The sequence below is a fragment of the Pan paniscus genome, chromosome 3 (assembly GCF_029289425.2).
Source record: "Pan paniscus chromosome 3, NHGRI_mPanPan1-v2.0_pri, whole genome shotgun sequence".
NCBI classification, from domain to species: Eukaryota; Metazoa; Chordata; class Mammalia; order Primates; family Hominidae; genus Pan; species Pan paniscus.
The window spans coordinates 61350297-61373429 of NC_073252.2; the positions used below are offsets into that span (position 1 = coordinate 61350297).

Consider the following 23133-nt stretch of genomic DNA (forward strand, 5'->3'; position numbering starts at 1 on the left):
CTACTCTAGAGGTACCCACCTAGCCAATTAGATTTAGAGAAAAAGAAAAACTTGTCTGCTCTGCTGGCTTGGGTGCCGCTAATGTCTTAAGCAGAAAAATGTAATGGAAAGGATGGAGATAGAATCCTGCTTTTAGGGTAGACTATGTGCATTATTAAATGTGGCCCAACAAAGGCTATGCTCTAAGAATCAGATTAGTGCCTTCTCCAGATTGAGGAAGGAGCAGGAACTATAAATAAACATGGTAGGAACTTATTTTCTAATCTATAGAATATACCTACAATCTTTGTGTATTTTCAATTTACGTTTTAGTTTCTTATCTGACATAGCCCTCTCTGAATGATCTATGCAAGTTTTTGCTGAAAACACAGAGTTACTTTAACACTCCCATATCAAATACAAGGTCAACACTTGTAAATTCTACTCCAGTTTATAAAGATTGCTTGGGAATTCTAAAATCAGTACCTTAGTTTGGTACTAGACATGGTAATGACTGGCTATAGCTGACCATATATCAAGGCTGTCAATGCTAGGTAGTGCATCATCTAAGTGTGAAAGATCAGTTAAGCAAAATGTAGCAAAATACAATTTTCTACATTCTCAGCATCTGTATTGTTAATCATGAATTGTCAATGGGCTCCTTTTTCCTACATTGTTAGCATTTACAAAAGTAGCAATAACTGATAATAGTCTGAATTTGTGTCAAACACTGCCACTTGAAATTTTTCCTGAAAGTAGCACTTGATAGTTAGCAAATGAAAAGAAATTACACATACTACATATGTAGCATTATTTCTCACCATATGTGCAGTTTAAATATTTAGTCTTTTGTAATCAATGATGTCAAATTCATAAAATAACTTATGACTAGTAGACAAGTGGATATAAGTAAACTCTTCTCATATCACTCAAAAATTAATAAATTTATATTAAATTTGGAAGGTTACAGCTAGTATAAAGTATATAAAATAAATATATAGGTTATTACTAATTTGCTACTTTTTTATTACTAGAATTAAGACTGCCTAACAATTCTTAAATATTTGAATATTTCATTGATAATCTTGTGAACCCCAAATATCTGATACAGGTCTCAGTACATTTAGAAAGTTTATTTTGCCAACTTGAAGCAGGGAAGAGGCATTCCTTTGAGTTTCTGATTAGGCTCTCCAAGGAGGCAATCAGATATGCATTTATCTCAGTGAGCAGAGGGGTGTCTTTGAATAGAATGGGAGGCAGTGATTTGCTTAGTGACTTTGGGGACCCCAGGTTTATTTTCATTTTACATTTTAAAAAAATCTTTTGGAGAAAGCATTTTAGAAGAAAATGAGTCTCTGGTCTCAGGTTTTCATCTGATCTCGAATGGCAAGGATGGTTTATTCCTAAGCAGGTCCTGAGTTATTAGGAAAGTTCATTTTTAGCAGGTTCTGAAGTCTCATGTACTGTGAAGACAAAATAAAGGGAGGAAGGGACAAAAACAAAAACAAAAGTACAATCCTTTAAAATTAATATAGGCCACATTACTCTGAAGTCCATAAATCAGTAGGCAGGTATGAAAGTGGATTATGTATGTAAATTGGTTGCTGTTATTTTCTTCTGGAGTTTAAGTTGTCTAGCTTAATTTGTAGGGCTTTATGAAAGCATAGCTTAGTTTACAGTGACTCCAAATTAGGAAAAATTGTGGAAGGGGAGGAAAAAAAACCTGAAGACACTATTTTGAAGACATGTAGCCATGAAAAATTAGAATTCAGTCCAAATTGTAGACAGTAATAAAAATTGAAAAACATTAGGCAAGACTAGAATCTAACAACAGGTCTACTGTTATTTTTGAAACATAATTTTTCTGTCTTCAGTTTCCCAATTTTACTAAAGACAAACCATGGTACAACTGATTTGCTTTATTATACTTGGCCTGATTATTTGTATACAGAGGAGGAAGAATAATTTTTTATTTACATAGGCGTTTAAAGTGGCTTTAATGGAACTTTGTCTTATAGAAAGAATCTCAGATAGGACTTTTTTGAAGCTGAGGCAAGCCATAGATTTGTACCATCAAATACCTATGAGTTGGGTGAATTCCTCTCCTCTTGGGGTTCCAAAATAAACTTGGGGCTCCTGGGCCTGTCAGAAAGTTACATTCTTTGCTTAACACAGTTCAGGAACCCTGTACAGGGACCTTATAGATGAAGGTATGAGGCCAGTTTTCCCAAGGGGTTTTATTGGCTCCATAAGTTAAGTTTGATTCCCTAAAGGAAAGCCCACCATTCCAGTGGAAGCCTTGATAAAATAACCAGTTTCTCCAATTGTGTTTTGTTAAAAATGAAAATAGATTCTTATTGCACTTATGCAAATAACTGTATTGACAAAAGTAAAAAATACTCACAAATAGTTTCCAAATTCTAAAAAATCAGGTAGAGGGAAACAAATATGTTCTAAATTTTTTTCACAGGAGTATACTAAATTGTGAAAAGCTGTTAATAGCTCAAAAAAAGAAAGATTCCTTCACTCTAAAAACAAAACAAAACAAAACAAAACAAAGGATCAGCAATGTTTTAAGCAAAGTCAAAATGATTATTTTAGTTTTCTGTTATTTCAGTCCATGTAGTTAATTCCTGTTCTGCTTGATATTCATGAACATTTTAGTTCTCCATGAGTCCTGAAAGTTTTTCTTCCATTCTAATGTCACAATCTCCAAAATTATCAAAAACTTTTTTTCAAGAGCACCTGTTAGAATTTTATGGCTGAGTATAAAATCGCCTTCTAAAGAGGACCAAAGTCAGACAACAATTGTCTGTGGATGACAAAAAGTTTTAGGGCAGCCTCAGTCAAAGACACAATGGACAAGGAAATTTGTTACCTCTGTGGCACACAATAACCTAACATAACAAATATAATTATTACTGATAATGTACACACTAAGTCATATCAGAATTATAGGAGTTTCCCATAATTTTGGAACACATGCCAATAACATATTTATATAAATACAGCTCAAAAAGACCAAACACCATTTCATATTTGACAATGTTCCCTGTATAATTTTTATACCAAATAAGCCAAATTATGTCATTTTTGGACTTTAGGGAAACTAATAAATTAAAGGATTACTTAGGTCAGAAAAAAACATAATTTTGGAAAACTTGTCAAATATCAAAGGATTAAAACGCTTGATATCACAGGTAAAATAAATCATTCATTTGACTAAAGTAGTAACTCAAGGATTTCAAAAAAAGGCAAAAATCTTCATTCTTTGAGAGAGGAGACTCAATCTGCCAAACAAAAAGCCCTAATAAAACTGCATGAAGCCAAATAAGTTTGTTTTTCAAAATTGTATGAACAATCTATAAAATTCTAATCTTGACCATAAGATATAACTTTCCTCAGCCTTTCATAACGTTTATAATCTTTATTAAGAAGTCAGTTTATGCTTCAAGAAAACCTTGTTAATCTGACACAGGGGCCCATATGTTGTTCTTGCATTAGTGTGTCTTTGACATTCATGATTAATTTATGCATAAACGGAACTTATTTTATCTCTTAGTATCAGTTCTTTCAATCTCACACACCCACCTCTTCTGTGATAGTCCCTGGACCTTGAGGAGTAGAATAGCTTTTAGAAAACACTGTTCGCATTATGCCACAACAAACAGAACTTGAGGAAAAAACTTACATGAGTTGAAAATGAGTTGAAGGAGAGTGTTACTATTTCACACCCTTTAAAAGGGGAGAGAAAACCAAAAACAGTGAGATGCAAGAAAAGTTAAACTTTGGGTTAAAAAAAAAAAAAACAAATAATATTTTAAGAGTAAATCAATCCCTTAAGAAAATGTTATTGTTCTAACCAATCATTTAGTGCATAAGTGCTTTTTTTACATCAAGCCCAATCTGTAGAAACACCATTATAATTTCCCTTTAATTATAGACAACTTGATCATATAAAAGTTTTTTTAATCTTCTTATTGTGACTTACACAGATCATTCATGATATGTTTGGATTTTCTGGTTTGTCCTGAACATCCTTCTTTCTTACACAACTGATCATTTTATTCTAGGACTAAATTTACCACACAAGATTCTTTCTCATATAAAATTATTTCTCTTCAAGCTTTTTACCAAAAAAAAAAAAAACTTTTTATTTTTATAACTTTCTTTACATCTCCCTTACTTCCTGGTTGCTTTTACGTTGTTTTATACATAACCTTTAAATAAGCTTTGAATTAGACAACACTTCTTCACCTTTTTAAAAAAGATGCACCTTTTTTTGGAAAGAATGTTTTCCTACAAATTTTTTTTGAAAAATACACAAACAATGAAATATCTATTATTTAATTTAATATAACCTTAGATTCTAAATTATGAGTTTGTCTATAAGTATTTATCCCATTACATTTACCTAATTATTTAGTCATTTACGTAGAATATTTATGAAAAGTGTGATAGTCATCATTTAAAGTTATGGAATTGCCATTGCAAAATTATAACTGAGACAGTGAAAAAGATCTGACCTAACTCCATCTTGCTTTTAACCTCCAAGCTCTCCGTGTTTGTTTCTGGGTGTAGGCCAAACTAACTTAGGGAGGAACTTAGTTTATAGTTTAGCTTTGAAATAAAAATGATAACAGTCTTTTCCCAAAACAAAGCTTAATGCCTGTGGACTAGATTGCTTAAGGCCACAAGATGAGAAGTTATGATAATCTTACTTAATTCAAGGTGTAGCTATTTGCGTTAAACCAATATTAATGTCTTATTTATTAAAAATTACACAAGTGAAGATCATTCTGTTTTGGGCTTGGTTTACAGTTTTGTAACCCCTATGTCAAATTTTGACACCTTAAAGTATTTGGCAAGAATAAGTATGAAATTGCTTGATTAATAAATGCAAACAAAAATGTATGCTGGCAAGTCTTAATGCATTTCTAATATTATCATACGTTATCAATAATTGTTGTTATCTTATTTATAAAAGATTTTATTGAAGTTACATAAACTTGAAAAAGCATTTGACTAGTCTTTTTTTCTGGCAAAGTATTTAATTCAAGCACTTTTATTTTCTTAAGCCAATTAATTAGAGCTCTTTTATATATTTTCAGTAGTAAAACATTGTGTACAAAACACATAAATACATAGATGTAGTAAGCATGCCAACAGAAGTACATCTTACAGGTTTATAAAAACTCCTCTTTGCCATATTAGACTTTCAAATTCTTGATAACCTGTTTCAATAGGTAATCTGTATGAATACTTGATCACCATAGGCAGTTGTAAGCTAAATAATCTTACATTTGCATATTAAAAGAAACCATTCAGGTGAAAATCAAATAGCAAAATTTACATCATAATGTACACAGAGAAAAAATTTGGTGTGCTAGAAGGAAAATAAAATGGATTTAATTGCCGATTAAACATAAAATTATAGAAATTATAATGGCCTTCTAAATATATGCAAGCACTTACACACACACAAAAGATTATGTGTTTTTTACTTCAGAACTTTAGCTATGAGATAAAAAAAAATCACCAGCTTGCAGACAAAAACCTGTTGAAGCAAAACAGTGGTTTTTAACTTAATAGAAAAATAAAAGCAAATTTAAAGCAAGTATAAAAGAAACTTTTTCAGAAAGAGAGAACTTAGGAACTCTACAGTTTGGAGGACATTAGGGCTCTTAATGTGTATGTGCACAAAGACCGTATTTACCTTCATTTTACATAAACTCTGCCAAGTAGAGGTGTCATAAATCCAAACAGGCGATATCAGGGGATCATTCTTCTTGTTTTCTCATCATTCTTAGATTATTTGTTTCCCACTTTTTTTCCTAAAAGGAGGAACTGAGCTGTGGCCTAGGGTTTATGTGTGGTGAATCAATGTGTGCTGCTTGTGGGCAGTCTCCACAGTGTGTCACCACTGAGTTGTTTCCACCCTCTTACGTGTCTCAGTTTCTCTCTCCAGAGGTGTATGACCTCTGAGAGGGCTCAAAATGCCGGGCGATCTGCCCTCATATGTGTTTCCTGGACTAGCCTTTTTTTAAAAGTTAATTTTTATTGGGGATTTCCCTGCAGGACCACTCCATGTCATAGGGGGTCAAACCCAAGACACTCCCACAAGGCCCCCAGTTGCTTAGGGGTGCCTTTTGCCTGGGAGGAGCAGAGCCCTTTCACTTTGGAGCTGAGAAAACTCAGTCTCTCATTTTCCTATGTAAACCACAGTTCAGTTTCTCACACAAATCCACACAGACAAGCCAAATGAGATTAATTTGGGGAATAAAAACAATAGAGGAGACCCTTTACAACACATCTCCAAACTAGAATTAGGATTCTTAAACAACAACTTCCTAGGAGGAAAAAAATAACAACAGTCAATACTACTTCCAGTAAACTGTACTCAGCCACCCTCTACTTTGTAACTCGTCTGCCATTACACACACCAAGGTAAAATCCTCTCACAGTACAAGGTAATCTGTGGTAATCTCAAAGCCAAAGAGATCAGGTCATTCAACATAGGAAAACAGAGCTTTGGACCTAAGAAAAAATCTGCCCACAACTCTTGAAACTCCACAAAGAAAACAGAGCACCCCCAAAGCAGTGAGTAGTGCCTTTGTTCTGAATTCTTTAAAAGAGTTCAAATCATTAGAAGCCTTCTCTAGATTTTTGATACTACAAATGGCAAAAGACAAAAGGAGGTATAGGGTGGAGGAAAAGTAAACAAAAGAACATTTGTTTTTTTAAAGACAGGAAGCAAACACAGAAACCAAGAGCATGGTTTTTAGGTTTTGTTTTGTTTTCTCTTTTGCATCTGTAAAGAATTTTCACCAAATTAGACAGGCTTTGTTACCCACAATTTGGAATTCTCACTCAGATATGATCAAGTCAGGTAAAGTTTGTCAAATCTGATGGGAGAAATACTGGAATGTACAAAAAAAATACTCCCAAAAATGTGATCATTAAGCACTGTGATGGTAAGGAGAAATTAAGTCCAGCTAGTTGTTAAACATCAACCAAGACAAAACCCCAATTCAGCTATTTACCTACGGATGGGTTTCAGGCTAAAACTGCCCTCTGTCGTCCTAGAAGTAGGAAAGAAACCTCAAATTCATCCTCCCTCCTGGGAGTGAGCTCAAACTCCACAGAGTTACCTGACTTCCATTGTCATGGAAACAGGAAATATTGCCTTTCTTGTAGGAAGCAAGTAAAACTCCAAAAAAAAAATAAAAACAAAAAAAAAAGGAGTTGTACAGCAAAACAAACTTTTGGTCTTGACTGAATTTTGGGGTATCAGGGATTCTCTGGAGGGGTTGCTCCCAGACCTCAGCCAATTGTCTTATTTGTTTGAGCCATAAAGTTAGCTCATGCTGGTAAAAAGCACTGACAGGACATTTATCAAAGGTCAGGGAACCTCCACTCAGAATCTCTTCATGGTTACCAAAATGTGAACCCTGAATATCTGAGGCAGGTCTCAGTTAATTTAGAAAGTTTATTTTGCCAAGGTTGAAAATGTGCACCCATGACACAGCCTCAGGGGGTCCTGGTGACATGTGTCCAAGGTGGTGGGGGGACAGTTTGGTTTTATACATTTTAGGGATACATGAGACATCAATCAACTTATATAAGATGGACATTTGTTCGGTCCAGAAATGGGGGACAACTAGAAACAAAGGCAGAGCAACTTGAAGCATGGAAGGGGCTTCCAGGTCATAGGTAGATAGGAGACAAATGGCTGAATTCCTTTGAGTTTCTGATTAGCCTCTCCAAATGAGGCAATTAGATATGCATTTATCTCAGTGACCCGAGGGCTGACTTTGAATAGAATGGGAAGTAGGTTTGCCCTGAGCAGCTTAACTTTTCCCTTTAGCATAGATTTTGGGCACCAAGATTTATTTTCCTTTCACAGTCTCATGTGTCTAGCTATTATGTTAGAAATGTCATTTTTTTATATACCAAATTGATTATAAAAGTAAAGATATTCAATGTGGGTATTCAGCCTACCTCAGACTTTTAGTAGTTCTCATTACTTGACATCACTTCTTCTTATTTCTTCATCTTTTATATGGATTAACTGATTATTAATCTCTTCAGAATTCTAACAAGTTATATTTTTAGAGTTCTATTCATTGAACAAGATATTTTCCTTGCCCTAACAGGTTCTATGGAGATTTGACGGCAAGAAGCCAAATACTTTAGGTTCCAATACTCGACTGTACAAGTGGTTACCCCAGAATGACCTTCTTGGTAAGACTCTGGAGAACAAATACTGAATATATTAGTAACAGCCAATTAGAAGTGATAATATTTCAACATAAAACAAACATATTTAACATTTATTATTGGAAAACTAAAAAAAAAATCAAATTTAACTACTTTATATTTATTTTCTAGTCTTAGTATAAGAAGAATACACTATGGTAGTTGGCATTTTGTTACATACAGTCACATTCTTTATGGTCAGAATAAAAATCTCTTTATTCAGGTGTAATTACCTCTCACAGGTTTTAAATAACATCCTGGGTTTTCTGTCTCTTATTTCTGCAACTTTACATCTGTTCCTTCCCCTACTGCAGGGTTATTTCAACAGGTACTGAAAAATAACAGACATTCTTCTATTACCAGTGACTCTATTTTCTGTGGGAATAAATCACCAATCTTTATCATAAAGTGATAACACATTTCATGATGATGTGTAACCTGTCCTTCCTCAGCACCACCTCCACCCTACTCCCTGCTGCCTTTAAAAAAAAAATTTAAGTATTTTAAATATTTTAAGTATTTAAATATTTTTTAAATATATAAATGTGACCGCATAATTTATACTACTTAAGAGACTATGTTCTTGTATACCAAATCTTATTCTTTTCTTTTTTGCACATTTTAATTTTTTAATTAAGAATATGTTTTTTCATTTTGTTCACCTGGCAATCTTTTAAATTTATGTTTCCACTGTGAAGACACACAGACCACCACCTTTTCATGTAGCCTTCACTTACCTTTCCAGCAGAAGTAGGTGCTTCTTCCTCTGAAATTTGAAAACAACTTCAATGCAGTTTTGTGGGTATAATGTTACCTAGGGAACAGTTTTGCTTTAAGTTCCTTATATTGTGCATTTCTTATTCAATTCCTGTGCCTTATAATTAATAACTTTGTTAAAATTCATCCACTTTTAGGTCATCCCAAAACCAAAGCTTTTATAACTCATGGTGGAACCAATGGCATCTATGAGGCAATCTACCATGGGATCCCTATGGTGGGCATTCCCTTGTTTGCAGATCAACATGATAACATTGCTCACATGAAAGCCAAGGGAGCAGCCCTCAGTGTGGACATCAGGACCATGTCAAGTAGAGATTTGCTCAATGCATTGAAGTCAGTCATTAATGACCCTATGTGAGTATTACAATTTTGTGACCAGGTGGTACTTACAAATTATTTTGTCAACAGTGAATATGAGTTTGAACCCTTTGTTAAGAGACTAATTTTGAAGGGATTGAAGTGATTTAACCAATGTAAAATCTGCTCTTATTTTCCACCAGACAATTATTTCAAAGTTACATTTCAACCCCACAGATTTAATGGGTCACCAATGACTGCAATGAATTATAAAATCAAAAAAATGAAAGATATGTACATAATTATTTTAAATATTTTTAATGATAGAATACACAATAGAAATTATGTAACTAGAGAAATATGATAAAATATTTCAATTCAATACCTAAAATTTCTGAAAGTATGAATCTATTCTTTCTCAAAAATTTATTTTTATTATTATCATTATTTTAATCAATTTGAAAATGAGTTACAATTTGCATAGCATAACATTCACTAAAATTTAAAATCTAAATATATTTAGTATGTTTACATAGTTACGAAGCCACAACCCTAAATAACATTTTTGTGAGCTCAAATTAAACTCAAAATGCATGAAGTCACTCCCAATACACCTCCAGTCCTAGAAAAATACCGACTTACTTTGTTTCTCAATAGATTATTCTCTTCACATATTTTATATAAATGAAATCATACAATTTATAGTGTTTTGTAAATGACTTCTTTCACTTAGCATAATTATTTTTAGTTTTATTTATGTTGTTGGATGTATCAGAACTCATTCATTTTTATTTCTATATAATATTCTTTGATATGTTTATACCAAAATTACCCATTTATCAGGGCATGGACATTTTAGGTCTTCCCAATTTTGGCACTTATGAATATTGTTATACATATTTTCTGTGTAAAAATATGTTTTTACTTCTTTTGAGGAGATGCTAGGAGTGGACTTGCTGAGGCATATGGGAAATTGTTGTTTATGAAGAATGGCTAAACTGTTTTTCAAAGTATTTGCATCATTTTTCATTACCACCAGCTGGATAGGAGGGCTCTAATTTCTTCACACTCTTCCCAACACTTGTTATCACCTGTCTTTCTATTACAGCCTTTCTAGTGTGTGTAAAGTGGTCTCTCATTATGGTTTTCATTTGCATTTCCTTATGGCTGAAGATGTTAACCCTCTTTTCATGTGCTTACTGGTCATTCATGCATCTTCCTTAGATAAAATTTCTATTTTAATCTTGTGAACATTTTGTCATTTTTCTATTTACCTTATTATGGATTCATAAGAATTATTAATATGTTATAGATACAATCCCTTATCAAATATATGATTTTCAAATATTTTCTTCCACTATGGGCAGATAGATTTTTTTTTTTTTTTACTTTTTGGAGGATGCCTTTTGAAACACGAAGGTTTTAATATTGATAAAATAAATATGTAATAGTTTTCCATAATCCAAAGGAAATAATATGGAAAATGCTGTGACTACACCAGCTACCATCAATTCAGAGTCTATTAATCCTACCAATATTATGATGATGTAAGGTGGTACCAGCTAAGAGAATACATTAAAAACACTTTACCAAAAAATTAGTAAGACAAGAAATGATTTAAAATACCTCAAATAAAGTAAAAAAGCAAAGAAACATAAAACAGGTTAGAAAACAAAAATATATAGAATAAAATGGTGGATTTAAATTGAACTAGGGCAATCAGGCAAGACAAAGAAAAAAAGGGTATTCTATAAATAGGAAGAGAAGAAGTTAAATTGTCTCTATTTGCAGATGACATAATTCTATATTTAGAAAACCCCTTCATCTCAGTTCTAAAATTCCTTAAGCTGATAAGCAACTTCAGCAAAGCCTCCAGATAGAAAAATCAATATGCAAAAATTACAAGTATTCCTATACACCAACAATACACAAGCAGAGAGCCAAATCATGAATAAATTCCCATTTGCAATTGCAACAAAGAGAATAAAATACCTAGGAATATGCCTAACAAGGTACCTGAAGGACCTCTTCAAGGAGAAATAGAAAACCCTGCTGAAGGAATTAAGAGAGGACACAAACAAATCCATCCTCATGGATAAAAAAATCACAATTGTAAAAATGGCCATGCTGCCCAAAGTAATTTTTTTATTATACTTTAAGTTTTAGGGTATCTGTGCACAAGGTGCAGCTTTGCTACATATGTATACATGTGCCATGTTGGTGTGCTGCACCCATTAACTCGTCATTTAACATTAAGTGTATCTCCTAATGCTATCCCTCCCCGCTCCCCCTACTGCCCAGCAGGCCCCAGTGTGTGATATTCCCCTTCCTGTGTCCTTGTGTTCTCATTGTTCAATTCCCACCTATGAGTGAGAACATGTGGTGTTTGGTTTTTTGTCCTTGCAATAGTTTGCTGAGAATGATGGTTTCCAGCTTCATCCATGTCCCTGCAAAGGACATGAACTCATCATTTTTTATGGCTGCATAGTATTCTATAGTGTATGTGTGCCACATTTTCTTAATCCAGTCTATCATTGTTGGACATTTGGGTTGGTTCCAAGTCTTTGCTATTGTGAATAGTGCCTCCATAAACATACGTGTGCACATGTCTTTATAGCAGCATGATTTATAATACTTGGGTATATACCCAGTAATGGGAATGCTAGGTAAATGATATTTCTAGTTCTAGATCCCTGAGGAATCGCCACACTGACTTCCACAATGGTTGAACTAGTTTACAATCCCACCAACAGTGTAAAAGTGTTCCTATTTCTCCACATCCTGTCCAGCACCTGTTGTTTCCTGACTTTTTAATGATTGCCATTCTAACTGGTGTGAGATGGTATCTCATTGTGGTTTTGATTTGCATTTCTCTGATGGCCAGTGATGATCAGCATTTTTTCATATGTCTTTTGGCTGCATAAATGTCTTCTTTTGAGAAGTGTCTGTTCATTTCCTTCACCCACAGGTTGATGAGGTTGTTTGTTTTTTTCTTGTAAATTTGTTTGAGTTCATTGTAGATTCTGGATATTAGCCCTTTGTCAGATGAGTAGATTGCAAAAATGTTCTCCCATTCTGTAGGTTGCCTGTTCAATCTGATGGTAGTTTCCTTTGCTGTGCAGAAGCTCTTTAGTTTAATGAGATCCCATTTGTCAATTTTGGCTTTTGTTGCCATTGCTTTTGGTGTTTTAGACATGAAGTCCTTGCCCATGCCTATGTCCTGAATGGTATTGCCTAGGTTTTCTTCTAGAGCTTTTATGGTTTTAGGTCTAACATGTAAGTCTTTAATCCATCTTGAATTAATTTTGGTATAAGGTGTAAGGAAGGGATCCAGTTTCAGCTTTCTACATATGGCTAGCCAGTTTTCCCAGCACCATTTATTAAATAGGGAATCCTTTCCCCATTGCTTGTTTTTCTCAGGTTTGTCAAAGATCAGATAGTTGTAGATGTGTGGCATTATTTCTGAGGGCTCTGTTCTGTTCCATTGGTCTATATCTCTGTTTTGGTACCAGTACCATGCTGTTTTGGTTACTGTAGCCTTGTAGTATAGTTTGAAGTCAGGTAGCGTGATGCCTCCAGCTTTGTTCTTTTGGCTTAGGATTGACTTGGTGATGCGGGCTCTTTTTTGGTTCCATATGAACTTTAAAGTAGTTTTTTCCAATTCTGTGAAGAAAGTCATTGGTAGCTTGATGGGGATGGCATTGCATCTGTAAATTACGTTGGGCAGTATGGCCATTTTCACGATATCGATTCTTCCTACCCATGAGCAGGGAATGTTCTTCCATTTGTTTGTATCCTCTTTTATTTCCTTGAGCAGTGGTTTGTAGTTCTCCTTGAAGAGGTCCTTCATATCCCTTGTAAGTTGGATTCCTAGGTATTTAATTCTCTTTGAAGCAATTGTGAATGGGAGTTCATTCATGATTTGGCTCTCTGTTTGTCTGTTATCGGTGTATAAGAATGCTTGTGATTTTTGCACATTGATTTTGTATCTTGAGACTTTGCTGAAGTTGCTTATCAGCTTAAGGAGATTTGGGGCTCAGACGATGGGGTTTTCTAGATATACAATCATGTCTTCTGCAAACAGGGACAATTTGACTTCCCCTTTTCCTAATTGAATACTCTGTATTTCCTTCTCCTGCCTTATTCTCCTGGCCAGAACATCCAACACTGTGTTGAATAGGAGTGGTGAGAGAGGGCATCCCTGTCTTGTGCCAGTCTTCAAAGGGAATGCTTCCACCTTTTGCCCATTCAACATGATATTTGCTGTGGGTTTGTCATAGATAACTCTTATTATTTGGAGATACTCTCCATCAATACCTAATTTATTGAGAGTTTTTCGCATGAAGTGTTGTTGAATTTTGTCAAAGGTCTTTTCTGCATCTATTGAGATAATCATGTGGTTTTTGTCATTGGTTCTGTTTATGTGCTGGATTACGTTCATTGATTTGTGTCCGTTGAACCAGCCTTGCATCCCAGGGATGAAGCCCACTTGGTCATGGTGGATAAGCTTTTTGATGTGCTGCTGGATTCAGTTTGCCAGTATTTTATTGAGGATTTTTGCATCGATGTTCATCAGGGATATTGGTCTACAATTCTCTTTTTTTTCTTGTGTCCCTGCCAGGCTTTGGTATCAGGATGATGTTGGCCTCGTAAAATGAGTTAGGGAGGATTCCCTCTTTTTCTATTGATTGGAATAGTTTCAGAAGGAATGGTACTAGTTCCTCCTTGTACCTCTGGTAGAATTTGGCTGTGAATCCATCTAGTCCTGGACTCTTTTTGGTTGGTAAGCTATTGATTATTGCCACAATTTCAGAGCCTGTTATTGGTCTATTCAGAGAGTCAACTTCTTCCTGGTTTAGTCTTGGGAGGGTGTGTGTGTCGAGGAATTTATCCATTTCTTCTTGATTTTCTAGTTTATTTGCGTAGAGGTGTTTGTAGTATTCTCTGATGGTAGTTTGTATTTCTCTGGAATCGGTGGTGATATCCCCTTAATAATTTTTTATTCCATCTATTTGATTCGTCTCTCTTTTCTTCTATATTAGTCTTGCTAGCAGTCTATCAATTTTGTTGGCCTTTTCAAAAAACCAGCTCTTGGATTCATTGATTTTTTGAAGAGTTTTTTGTGTCTCTATTTCCTTCAGTTCTGCTCTGATTTTAGTTATTTCTTGCCTTCTGCTAGCTTTTGAATGTGTTTGCTCTTGCTTCTCTAGTTCTTTTAATTGTGACGTTAGGGTGTCAATTTTAGATGTTTCCTGCTTTCTCTTGTGGGCATTTAGTGCTATAAATTTCCATCTACACACTGCTTTGAATGTGTCCCAGAGATTCTGGTATGTTGTGTCTTTGTTCTCGTTGGTTTCAAAGAACATCTTTAATTCTGCCTTCATTTCATTATGTACCCAGTAGTCATTCAGAAGCAGGTTGTTCAGTTTCCATGTAGTTGAACAGTTTTGAGTGAGTTTCTTAATCCTGAGTTCTAGTTTGATTGCACTGTGGTCTGAGAGATAGTTTGTTATAATTTCTGTTCTTTTACATTTGCTGAGGAGTGCTTTACTTCCAACTATGTGGTCAGTTTTGGAGTTGGTGTGGTGTGGTGCTGAAAAGAATGTACATTCTGTTGATTTGGGGTGCAGAGTTCTGTAGATGTCTATTAGGTCCGCTTTGTGCAGAGCTGAGTTCAATTCTTGGATATCCTTGTTAACTTTCTGTCTCGTTGATCTGTCTAATGTTGATGGTGGTTTGTTAAAGTGTCCCATTATTATTGTGTGGGAGTCTAAGTCTCTTTGTAGGTATCTAAGGACTTGCTTTATGAATCTGGGTGCATATATATTTAGGATAGTTAGCTCTTCTTGTTGAATTGATCCCTTTACCATTATGTAATGGCCTTGTCTTTTTTGATCTTTGCTGGTTTAAAGTCTGTTTTATCAGACACTAGGATTGCAACCCCTGCCTTTTTTTGTTTTCCATTTGCTTGGTAGATCTTCCTCCATCCCTTTCTTTTGAGCTTATGTGTGTCTCTGCACATGAGATGGGTTTCCTGAATACAGCACAGTGATGGGTCTTGACTCTTGATCCAGTTTGCCAGTCTGTGTCTTTTAATTCTAGCATTTAACCCATTTACATTTAAGGTTAATATTGTTATGTGTATATTTGATCCTGTCATTATGATGTTAGCTGATTGTTTTGCTCGATAGTTGATGCCATTTTTTCCTAGCCTCAGTGGTCTTTACCATTTGGCATGTTTTTGCAGTGGCTGGTACCAGTTGTTCCTTTCCATGTTTAGTGCTTCCTTCAGGAGCTCTTTTAGGGCAGGCCTGGTGGCGACAAAATCTCTCAGCATTTGCTTGTCTGTAAATGCTTAGAGATTTTATTTTATTTCTCCGTCACTTATGAAGCTTAGTTTGGCTGGATATGAAATTCTGGGTTGAAGATTCTTTTCTTTAAGAATGTTGAATATTGGCCCCCGCTCTCTTCTGGCTTGTAGAGTTTCTGCCAAGAGATCAGCTGTTAGTCTGATGGGCTTCCCTTTGTGGGTAACCTGACCTTTCTCTCTTGCTGCACTTAACATTTTTTCCTTCATTTCAACTTTGGTGAATCTAACAATTATGTGTCTTGGAGTTGCTCTTCTTGAGGAGTATCTTTATGGCATTCTCTGTATGTCTTGAATTTGAATGTCGGCCTGCCTTGCTAGATTGGGGAAGCTCTCCTGGATGATAACCTGCAGAGTGTTTTCCAACTTGTTTCCATTCTCCCCGTCACTTTCAGGTACACCAATCAGACGTAGATTTGGTCTTTTCACATAGTCCCATATTTCTTGGAGGCTTTGTTCATTTCTTTTTATTCTTTTTTCTCTAAACTTCTCTTCTTGCTTCATTTCATTCATTTCACCTTCCATCACTGATACCGTTTCTTCCAGTTGATCAAATCAGCTACTGAGGCTTGTGCATTCATCACATAGTTCTCGTGCCATGGTTTTCAGCTCCATCAGGTCCTTTAAGGACTTCTCTGCATTGGTTATCTAGTTAGCCATTCACCTAATCTTTTTTCAAGGTTTTTACCTTCTTTGCCTTCAGTTCGAACTTCCTCCTTTAGTCTGGAGTAGTTTGATCGTCTGAAGCCTTCTTCTCTGAACTCATCAAAGTCATTCTCCATCCAGCTTTGTTCCATTGCTGGTGAGGAGCTGCATTTCTTTGGAGGAGGAGAGGCATTCTGATTTTTAGAATTTCCACTTTTTCTGCTCTTTTTTTCCCCATCTTTGTGGTTTTATCTACCTTTGATTTTTGATGATGGTGATGTAGAAATGGGGTTTTGGTGTGGATGTCCTTTCCGTTTGTTAGTTTTCCTTCTAACAGTCAGGACCCTCAGCTGCAGGTCTGTTCGAGTTTGCTGGAGGTCCACTGCAGATCCTGTTTGCCTGGGTATCAGCAGCGGACACTGCAGAACAGTGGATATTGGTGAACAGCAAATGTTGCTGTCTGATTGTTCCTCTGGAAGTTTTCTCAGAGGAGTATCCGGCTGTGTGAGGTGTCAGTCTGCCCCTACTGGGGGGTGCCTCCCAGTCAGGCTACTCGGGGATCAGGACCCACTTGAGTAGGCAGTCTGTCCATTCTCAGATCTCAAGCTGCGTGCTGGGAGAACCACTACTCTTTTCAAAGCTGTCAGACAGGGACATTTAAGACTGCAGAGGTTTCTGCTGCCTTTTGTTTGGTTATGCCCTGCCCCTAGAGGTGGATCTACAAAGGCAGGCAGGCGTCCTTGAGCTGCAGTGGGCTCCACCCAGTTCAAGCTTCTGGGCCGTTTTGTTTACCTATTCAATCCATGGCAATGGCAGGCGCCCCTCCCCCAGCCTCACTGCTGCCTTGCAGTTCGATCTCAGACTGCTGTGCTAGCAATGAGCGAGGCTCTGTGGGCATAGGACCCTCCGAGCCAGGTGCGGGATATAATCTCCTGGTATGCCGTTTGCTAAAACCTTTTGGAAAAGCGCAGTATTAGGGTGGGAGTAACCCAATTTTCCAGGTGCCATCTGTTACCCCTATCCTTGGCTAGGGAAGGGAATTCACAGACCCCTTGTGCTTCCCCGATGAGGCAATGCCTCGCCCTGCTTTGGCTCACACGTGGTGCGCTGCACCCACTGTCCTGCACCCACTGTCTGACAGTCCCCTGGGAGATGAACCCGGTACCTCAGTTGGAAATGCAGAAATCATTCCTCTTCTGTGTCATTCACACTGGGAGCTGTAGACTGGAGCTGTTCTTATTCAGCCATCTTGGCTCCTTCCCACAGTAATTTATATATTCAAAGCTATTCCCATCAAACTACCATTGACATTCCTCACAGAACTAGAAAAAAACTACTTTAAATTTAATATGGAACCAAAAAAGAGCCCATATAGCCAAGACAACCCTAAGCAAAAAGAACAAAGCTGGAGGCATCACGCTACCTGATGTCAAACTATACTATTAGGCTACATAACCAAAACAGAATGGTACTGGTACCAAACAGATGTATTGACCAATGGAACAGAACATACGCCTCAGAAATAACACTACACATCTACAACCATCTGATCTTTGACAAACCTGACAAAAACAAGCAATTAGGGGAAGGATTCCCTATTTAATAAATGGTGTTTTGGAAAAACTGGCTAGCCATATGGAGAAAACTGCAACTGGATCCCTTCCTCACACCTTACAGTAACCAAACCAGCATAGTACTGGAACAAAAGCAGACATATTGACCAATGGGACAGAACAGAGGCCTCAGAAATAACACCACACATCTACAGCCATCTGATCTTCGACAAAACTGACAAAAACAAGCAATGAGAAAGGATTCCCTATTTAATAAATGGTGCTGGGGAAACTGGCTGGCCATATGCAAAAAACAGAAACTAGACCCCTGCCTTACACCTTATACAAAAATTAACTCAAGATGGATTAAAGACTTAAATGTAAAACCCAAAACCATAAAAACCCTGGAAGAAAACCTAAGCAACATCATTCAGGACATAGGCGTGGGCAAAAATTTCATGACACAAACACCAAAAGCAATTACAATAAAAGCCAAAGTTGACAAATGGGATCAAATTAAACTAAAGAGCTTCTGCACAGCAAAATAAACCATCATCAAAGGGAACAGGCAACCTACAGAATGAGGGAACATTTTTGCAATCTATCCCTCTGACAAAGGTCCAATATCCAGAATCTACAAGTAACTTAAACAAATTTACAAGAAAAAAAACACCACCAAAAAGTGGGCAAAGGATATAAACAGACACTTCTCAAAAAAATACATTTATGTAGCCAACACACTTATGAAAAAAGCTCAATATCACTGATCATTAGAGAAATGCAAATCAAAACCACAATGAGATACAATCTCATGCCAGTCAGAATGGCGATGATTAAAAAGTCAAAAAACAACAGATGCTGGTGAAGCTGGGGAGAAATAGGAAAACTTTTACATTTTTGGTGGGAATGTAAGTTAGTTCAACCATCATGGAAAACAGTGTGGTGATTCCTCAAAGATCTAGAACCAGAAACACCATTTGACCTAGCAATCTCATTACTTGATATATACCCAAAGGCATATAAATCATTCTACTGTAAAGACACATGCACATGTATGTCTATTGCAGCACTATCTACAATGTCAAAGATATGGAACCAACCCAAATACTCATCAATGATAGACTGGATAAAGAAAATATGATGCATGTACAGTATGGCATACTATGTGCCATAAAAAGGAATGAGATTATGTCTGTTGCAGGGACATGGATGAAACTCAAAGCCATTATCCTCAGCAAACTAACACAGGAACAGAAAACCAAACACCACATGTTCTCACTCATACGAGGGAGTTGAAAAATGAGAATACATGGACTCAGGGAGGGGAGCAAAACACACCGGGGCCATTCGGGGCATGGAATGGGAGTGAGAGTATCAGGACAAATAGCTAATACATGAGGGACTTAAAATCTAGATGACAGATTGATAGGTGTTGCAAACCACCATGGCACACATATTCCTATGTAACAAACCCACACATTCTGCGTATGTATCCTGGAACTTAAAATAAAACTGTTTTAAAAAAATGTGAACCGACCAGATGTGGTGGCTCAAGCCTGTAATCCCAGCACTTTGGGTGGCTGAGAAGGGCAGATCACGAGGTCAAGAGATCGAGACCATACTCCTGGCCAACATAGTGAAACCCTGTCTCTACTAAAAATACAAAAATTAGCTAGGCATGGTGGTGGGCACCTGTAGTCCTAGCTCCTCAGGAGTTTGAGGCAGGAGAATCACTTGAACCTGGGAGACGGAGGTTGCAGTGAGCTGAGATAGTGCCACTGCACTCCAGCCTGGTGACAGAGCAAGACTCCATCTCAAAGATCACAACAAAAAAGTGAACCTACCAGTACTCGCATTAAATTTAAACAGACAAAAGTAGACAAAATAATGATCTTTGAAGACTTTTATTTAAGGAGATAAAACATTTGAAGTACACAGTTAACTGTAACCTATGTGTTATATATGTGTGTGTATATATATTGCACATATATCTGTATATATCTATCCATACATATATCTCTGGTTGTGTGTGTGTAGACAGAAAATAAACATTTTTAAAAGAGTTTATGGAGACTGGGTGTGGTGGCTCACACCTGTAATTCCAACACTTTGGGAGGCCAAGGTGGGAGGATCACATTTGGTCAGGAGTTCGAGACCAGCCTGGCCAACATGGTGAAATCCTGTGTCCACTAGTAATACAAAACTTAGCCAGATGTGGGGGACGAGCACCTGTAGTCCCAGACACTTGGGAGGTTGAGGCATGAGAATCACTTGAACCCAGGAGACGTAAGTTGCAGTCAGCCAAGATCGCTCCATCATACTCAAGCCTGGGTGACAGAGAGAGACTCTGTCTCAAAAAAAAAAAAAAAAAGATTATATGTATGAAATAGTTACTGGAATTGACCATATGCTGGGCCATAAAAAAATGCTAAGTAAATTGTATAAGATTCAAATTCATAAAAATAGTATGTTCTAGTCATACTAGAATCAAATTATAAATCATCCAGAAAATGATAACTAAAAACAATCTCTGATTCTTTAAAATAAAAAATATTTTTAAAAAAATTCAGTCAAAAAATTCTAATTATAAATATGCCTTTCTCTCATCAACTATTCTTCCAAGTATACATCCAACAAAAATGAATAAATATGTAAATCTAATAAAATATATAAATATCTTAATACATAATTATTAGTAAGATCAAAAAATGTTAACAACACAAATATCCATTAATCATAAATGAAGAGATCTGTGGTCTTTGTCAATCAACTGAATACTCTACACCAGTGCAATTAAACAACTGCTAAACAAAAACAGAAATGAATAAGTATTATTTAATTCAATTATATAAACATAATCTATGATATTAGAATTCAGGTTAATACTTACTTTGAGGATAAAAGTAGTGACTGAAATGGCCCAGGAGGAAAGAGTTCTTCTATGCAGTTTGTGATAAATTGGTGTCTTCACTTTAGGATAATGTTTAAGATAATCTTAAAATTTTGAGATAGTCACATAGTGTATATACATTTATCCTATGTATTTCATACTTAAAGTTTTATTGTGGAAGATATATAACATATTTTAAAGTTCCAGAAATCAAATAGCAAAGTAAGCACGAAGCACTAGAGAAATCCTATGGGTGCCTATAGTGTGGCCAGGAAAACACTCTCTAAGAGGTATCATTTAAGGGGAAGCCTCAAAAAGAAACAGAAGCAAACCTCAAGTAGTTGCAAGAAAGAATGCTCAATGAGAGAGACACAGGGAACAAAAGGTGTAAAGGGGCTAAGGTGAGAACAACTTCAGGAGTTTAAAGAACGACAGAAGGCCATTGTCTCTAGAAGAAAGTGTACAGGGGGAAAGGGTTAGGACAAGTAGGTGCCTGTGTAGCGTTCTCTAGACCACAGACAGATTTGGATTTTATTCTTAATGTAACAAGAAACCAGATGGAAATCTTGACAGGCAACTGTCATAATTTGACATTAATTTAGAAAATGTTCTGGCTACTAGAAGGAAAATACGGTAGAAGACAGAAGATTAGAGTAGAAGCTGAGAAACTAGTTAGGAGACATTTCACCAGTTGTGACACAATTCTTCTTTAAATATGTCAAAATGGGCTGGGCACAGTGGTTCATGTCTGTAGGGCCAACACTTTGGGAGGCAGAGGCAGAATGATTAGACCACAGGAGTTCCAGATGAGTATGGGCACTACAGCAAGACCTCATATCTAAAAATGTAAAAAATAAAAAATATAGCCAGGCATGGTGGTGCGCAGCTGTAGCCCCAGCTTCTCATGAGGCTGAGGTGGAGGATTACCTGAGACTGAAACGGAAAGGCTGCACTGAGCCATGATCATGTGACTGCACTCAGCCTGTGTAATGGAGCAAAAGCCTGTCTCAAAAAAATATAAAAACTAAAAATATCAAAATGATCATTCCCAGATTCTACTTCCACTATCTTACTTATAGCACTTAGAATGGCTCACAATATTTTCTGCTCTAGAAAAACGTTAACTTTCCCACCAAAAATTCCATTTTTCATTTTTAAAGGTATTTGTCAATTATAAAACTCCAATTTAAAAACCAAACTTTCTGTAATGACATACATTAAAACATTCATATTTTATGTCAATTCAATGACACTTACTTTGAATCACTTGTGTGGCGCTTTTCAAAGACCATCCATAGACTTGATATGCTTAAGCAATAAATTTACTTTTAATGTTGATATCTTTATATTTATCCTTCAGCTATAAAGAGAATGTCATGAAATTATCAAGAATTCATCATGATCAACCAGTGAAGCCCCTGGATCGAGCAGTCTTCTGGATTGAGTTTGTCATGCGCCATAAAGGAGCCAAGCACCTTCGGGTCGCAGCCCACGACCTCACCTGGATCCAGTACCACTCTTTGGATGTGATAGCATTCCTGCTGGCCTGCGTGGCAACTATGATATTTATGATCACAAAATGTTGCCTGTTTTGTTTCCGAAAGCTTGCCAAAACAGGAAAGAAGAAGAAAGGGGATTAGTTATATCAAAAGCCTGAAGTGGAATAACTGAAAGATGGGACTCCTCCTTTATTCCAGCATGGAGGGTTTTAAATGGAGGATTTCCTTTTTCCTGCGACAAAACATCTTTTCACAACTTACCCTGTTAAGTCAAAATTTATTTTCCAGGAATTTAATATGTACTTTAGTTGGAATTATTCTATGTCAATGATTTTTAAGCTATGAAAAATAATAATATAAAACCTTATGGGCTTATATTGAAATTTATTATTCTAATCCAAAAGTTACCCCACACAAAAGTTACTGAGCTTCCTTATGTTTCACACATTGTATTTGAACACAAAACATTAACTACTCCACTCATAGTATCAACATTGTTTTGCAAATACTCAGAATATTTTGGCTTCATTTTGAGCAGAATTTTTGTTTTTAATTTTGCCAATGAAATCTTCAATAATTAAATTATGTAAAAAGTCTCACTCTTCCTTTTGAGATTGCAAGACCAGTAGTGTTGCTTGGCTTTTACTGTGTATTCAGACTCAGCATCACTTCTTTCCTAGAAGACATGGCAAGTTTATTCCTAGAATGAAAGATAGTTTAACATACAAAAATTAACACGTATATTATACCACATTAACAGATACAGATCTACATAACAAACTAGAAAGCCTAGAAATAAATCCATGAATATATACAGCTAACTGATCTTCAATAAGAGTCCCAAATATACTCAATGAAGAAAGA

At 36.1% G+C, this 23133-nt stretch overlaps 1 protein-coding gene across 3 annotated transcripts in view; it reads left to right on the forward strand.

The window, feature by feature from the left end:
• The window catches only part of LOC100984166 (UDP-glucuronosyltransferase 2B17), a 39589-nt gene extending 16727 nt beyond the window's left edge, over positions 1-22862 (forward strand). For 2 of the 3 annotated variants that reach the window (XM_055111476.2, XM_063603798.1), the window contains 3 exons: positions 8136-8223; positions 9153-9372; positions 22131-22410. In XM_055111476.2, coding sequence (XP_054967451.2) covers positions 8136-8223; positions 9153-9372; positions 22131-22410 — 588 coding nt within the window. Of the gene's footprint in view, positions 1-8135; positions 8224-9152; positions 9373-22130 lie in introns of all 3 variants that reach the window. The other variant, XM_034958711.4, reaches the window with a different exon arrangement.
• The last annotated feature ends 271 nt before the right edge of the window (positions 22863-23133 follow it).